The 4,982-nt window shown below is 52.4% G+C and overlaps 1 protein-coding gene across 1 annotated transcript; it reads right to left on the bottom strand.

Annotated features, from left to right (window-relative positions):
• Positions 1-343: 343 nt before the first annotated feature.
• On the bottom strand, positions 344-3,613 carry DICSQDRAFT_46259 (uncharacterized protein; the record flags this gene model as incomplete). The annotated part of the gene is made up of 7 exons (XM_007359764.1): positions 344-585; positions 713-1,163; positions 1,218-1,724; positions 1,775-2,145; positions 2,193-2,384; positions 2,538-2,734; positions 2,787-3,613. The coding sequence occupies 7 exons, from the start codon at positions 3,611-3,613 to the stop codon at positions 344-346; spliced, it is 2,787 nt and encodes a 928-aa protein (XP_007359826.1).
• Between the last annotated feature and the right edge of the window lie 1,369 nt (positions 3,614-4,982).

The following is a 4,982-nucleotide window of genomic DNA, read 5'->3' as shown; positions in this document are numbered from 1 at the left end:
TCTTGTGCCTTCGTGCCGACCGCCGCTCTGCCCCGTCGAGTTTTCTGATACGTTTATCCCTCTTACCCTCTCTTCTCCCCTTTCGGCTCCTCGCCGCTCGCCTACGGGGTCGTCGCCGAACGTCGACCCGAGTCCACGCGCCTAGTCGCCGCGACACTGATGGGATTGATCCGGAGTTGATCTTTGCGGCATTGGAGGGTTAGACGGGTGCACAAGGAGGGAGACAGTCAAGAAAGAGAGTTGTGTTCGTACATACAGTAGACGGAGAGAAGGTCAGGTTCTTGGTGGGGCATCTTGAGGTTCTTGGTCAAGTTCGTCTTGAAGGTTGTTAAACCAGACATCGTCAGGCTCGATGCCAGTCTGTATGTGTGTTACAAATAATGGAGGGCATGCCATCGAGAGCAAACAAAGTCCTTACTCGATCAAAGGAGTGCACAACCCAAATTGGGGAGGCCGGGCCGCGCACGTTGCTCGCGATGGGCACAATGGCAACCGCGGCTGAGAGACAAGATGTGTTGACGACCTCCATTGGGGCGAGGCGATCTGCGTGCACGACATACATCCCTAGTTCAGTGGAGCTGCACCCTCGACATGATTTAGTAGCGCAATGAGAGAAAAATGAAAGATACTTACTACATGGACCAGGGGAAAGTTGGCATGTCATCGTCAGAGGTCGTGCGTTGTACCACAGAGCAGAAATGGGGGTGTAGACTGGCAATGGTGACCTCGAAGTGATAGAGAAGATGGAATGGAGTCCGACAGTCAGGGAAGTCAACGCACCCGTACGAGTCAGCTTGTGTACGACTGTCCGCAGTCGAACCAAAGCGGAGGCCATCTTTGCATATGAAGGGGAGGAGTTTTGCTGAGCCGTCAGCTAGAAAGATAGCATCGTGGTCGCAAGTGTTGGTCATATCGTCAGCGATAATAAGAGTCGGATTTTGGGTGCGTATGTAGTCCAGAAGGAGGCGGTATATGTTGGAATGGGGAAGCTGGCGCAGGTTCGTTGGTTTCTTGACGTGTTTGGGTTTCAAAATGATTGAAGAGCTGCGCGCGAAGACCGCGATCTGTGTGCGCAGCGTCCCACGGACGGCACCCTGTTCTGTACAGATGCGATCAAGGAGGGCATGTTCTTCCGGCGTCGCATCAGCAGGCAGTGCAGATATCTAGCAGGCGGTGAGAGTGCGGGTCGGAAGTTATAGAGCGCACGCGCCACTCACCAGCTCGTGAAGGCGATGTTTTGTAATCCAGTTGCGCATTAGCGAGAGCTCCATCTCGCCATCTGCATGTCCGTTCATATTCACCTTCTCAAGGGCCCCGTTGAAGCGTTCGTGCGCAAATAGCCACCACGCGTAGACCGGCCCAAAGAGTCGGAAAAATTGGGGGTAGTGCATGGCATAGTGGAAATTCGGCACTAGATGAACCCCGAGCATGACCATCTCCTTGCAACACCACCTGAGAAAGTGATGTCCGTGTTGAACGTCTTCGTGTGATATCGCTTTTGCCGCTAGGATGCGCTCTGCCAATGATGCGTACAAAAAAACACGGTATATCTTGATAAGATCGCGGTCGAAAGTTGGTTTGTTCTTCGCATTGGGAGGGATTTTGGGCGCGTGCCGCTGGATCTTGTCGTCCTCCCCTCTCCATACCAACCAGAGCACAGTACATTGAATGTTCACCCAGCGTCGCCACTGGTCAGCCTTCGGAAGGCCACGATTTTCTCCAAGCTTCTGTTGTTAGAACATATACACCTCTTTACATTAAAAAGAAAACGCACATTTGTCGGTAGTCGTCCTATCCCAGACGGCCATTGTATTGAATTGACCGCAGCCTGAAGTTTGCACCAGCCGTCCGCATCGAGTAGGTAGCCTCCTATCAGTAGTTCATTGAACATATGCGACGCCATGCCTCGGAATGCATCATCAGTGCGTGTAGTGGAAAGTATAGTACATGAAGACAGCGTATCGTAATAATTATGCATGAAATCAATCGCTGATGTTGAAACTGGAAGCCACCCGGTTAGCTCGTCCATCACTGAGTATTGTTTACCTGTCTTGTCTAGAATTCTTTTGCGTTCGGCTTTGGAGGTTGCCGTTTTCGCCCGAAACGACGCCGACAACATCTCCCAGTCATCCCGCAGTGTGAACTCTGTAAACCAAATGAGTATATCGAATGAGCGTGTCAAAAGCACGCACTCTCGCAATCATATCCGGCGTCCGTATTCAAATCGGCATGCACAACTTTGCAGTACCCGCACAAGTGTGTCTTGTGGCTGTGTGACGCCGTGCCTTTGAGCTTGCTTGAGGCCGGCGCATCGCTTGTGTGGCACTCAACAGCTCCATGCATTGGTACCGGGCTCGGCTCTCCAAAGACATTCAGTAGAACCCCTGTAAGAGCGATGTGAGCGGAGATAGGAACGTTGCACCAAACTACTTAGCAGAGCCGCGCTCGTTCGGCAACACCTTCAACAATTGTGGATGCAAGCCGCCTCTCTGTCCCACGAGGACACTCAGGACGACGACCTCTAAGGAGTCACAAACCTGAGTATATACTCTTCAGCTCCTCGACAACAGGCTCAAGCATGTGGTTCAATTGCTCGAGGCTGGGCTCGTGGGGCCCGGGGATCACTAGTAGAAGATGTACGTTTCGCTGGAGATATCGCACAGAGCGATGCAGATTGTTGAACGTAAGGTAGACCGCACCAACTGAGTGCGGCCGTCCCTCTGTCACCCCAAACCTGTGAAAATGTCATCCTGCCGGCCCAACTGAACGCGGTAAGACTCGCTCACCAATCAAGGTTAAGGGTGAAACTCTGTCCGTATCGGACAGAGCGTAGTGTACGCCGCGCGCCTGAAAAAACTTTGATGTCTTGAACGCTCCCATCTTGATGGACCGTGCGCGCGTGATCGAGAAGTGTTGAGCGGTACGCCTCCGCATCGTGAAAATCGTACATGTATTCATTTTTCCCTAAAACGTCGTGAGGTGTGATATCAGTAGTCCTGTCCAGATCTCGAACAAACTCTTCTCGAAGGAAGAAACGCGGAAGGACCTTGAGGAGGGGAGCATAGGTGGCGACCTTTGCAGGCACCCGTCTGAACGCCCGATCGTCTTCTTCCATGTTTAATGGTCCGCTGCGCTTGCGGGTCTCGTTGTATATGATCCCTGGGCATCTGTGTACTGTACATTGGGGGGATTCGAGCGCCATAATATTGTCAGTTGAGTAAATTTTGAAACATTTTGTGCAAACCGCTTTTGTCTCAATATAGTCATTGACGTTGAGACCGAGCCGCTTGCGCGCAGTCACCAGAGAGCGCGCCGGCTTGCGAGGAGTGGTGGGCAATGTTCCGAGGCACAGTTGGATGACCGCGAGCTCGTCATTGAGTCGTCTCTGAGCGTCCAAGATTGGAGAGTGCTCGAAGACATTCGCCAGCACGGAATGAAGGTAGGCGAGGCGGAGGGGGGGTGTTTCCTCGAAGGCGGGCACCAGAGATGACCCGTGATAATCTACAGTGAGGTCCCACAGGGCCGGAGGTTCCGGCAGGTCAGGCGCGAGGTCACCCAGAAGTCCAGGAGATGCAGGCTGGGACAGTGCAGGATCAACATCCAACTGTCCCATAGCCAGATCTGCGTCATCCCACCCCAGAGGAGAACCAGCCTCGGGATCGAGAGGTGCGTCCATGTCATAATTCAGCCCAGATGAACCATGATCATCATCAAGCACAGGCGACGACGCTCGAGAGTCATGGCCGTGAGATGGACCACTGTGAACATCATCAGCCTCACTGGAAAAACCAGCACTCATGAGGCCAAGTCGTCAGACATCATCGACAACGTGAAGGCACAGATTCGTGACCCTGGAGGTCGAGTCTTCCGACACTGATGACAACGTCTACGCCAATTGGCACGACCTCGAGAGCGAAATTCTCTGACACGATTGACAATGTCAAGACGAAGATCTACAACTTGCGAGGTCACCTTGTCCGACACCATCGATAGAGCACTCACCTGAGTGCTCCGCCATCCTGGCCAGCGACATCAGTGATGGACTGATCTTCGCGCGTCCGTGCATGTAGACTGCTCGATGGCTCCACAGGGCCACTTTGCACCCGTTCTTGAACCTCCCCTTGAGGCGCAACCCTCTGGCTGCTGGCCTGCGCTGCCGCGAGTCGGCGTTCCTTGCGCGCGTGGGCCGCGGCGGTCGGTATGCTGACGACGTCGTAACCTAATAATTTCCTCGAACACCGACTCTTGCAACGGCATTCTGTCAGTCTTTGAGAGTATGGTTTGTCAGCCATAATGCGAGCGCGATGATAGATGAATGAGGGGGGGGGGTGATATCGCAGCTGCGGTGGTACTAGCCGTAGTCGAAAGGCACAAGTCACGACGCTCCATGACGCGCGCGCGCCGCGGCGTCGAAAACTTATCTGACAAGTATCCATGCATTACGAGGCTACCGAATCGAGAACTAGAGAACATGGTGAGAATGTCGAGGCAACATGCATGTAGTCTACAGATTCGCCGTCGTGGAGAACATGGGGGAGAATGTGGAGAGAATGTCGTGGGAATCTGCACATTCTCCGCATGTTCTCTGATAAACTCGGGGCTGTGAAGACAAAGATTAGATCCGACTAGAGTCGAAGCAAGATCTTCAGTCAGTAAGGAAAGACTATATTGCAGTAACCAACTGTACCTAGAGTCGAAGCAAGACTACAAAGGTTAAGTAAGTAACTACAAGTTAGAGGTAAAGGTAATGAAGTACTCACTCTTCAGTCAGTAAGGAAAGACTGAAGAGGGAGGACGCAATCTGAAGTCCTTATATACTACAGAGAAGTGTCCATGACTAATCGAAGAGTGGTTAGTCACATGTACCATAGTGCGATGAATAATACGATGGTGAAAGAATTGCGACGTATCGCACCATAGGATGAGTAAGAGATGAGTAAGGCATAGACCTGTCTAGACCGTTCTGGAGTAGTACGGATTGT

The sequence above is a fragment of the Dichomitus squalens genome (assembly GCF_000275845.1).
Source record: "Dichomitus squalens LYAD-421 SS1 unplaced genomic scaffold DICSQscaffold_1, whole genome shotgun sequence".
Taxonomy (NCBI): Eukaryota; Fungi; Basidiomycota; class Agaricomycetes; order Polyporales; family Polyporaceae; genus Dichomitus; species Dichomitus squalens.
This window is presented reverse-complemented; position numbering and strand designations above follow the sequence as displayed.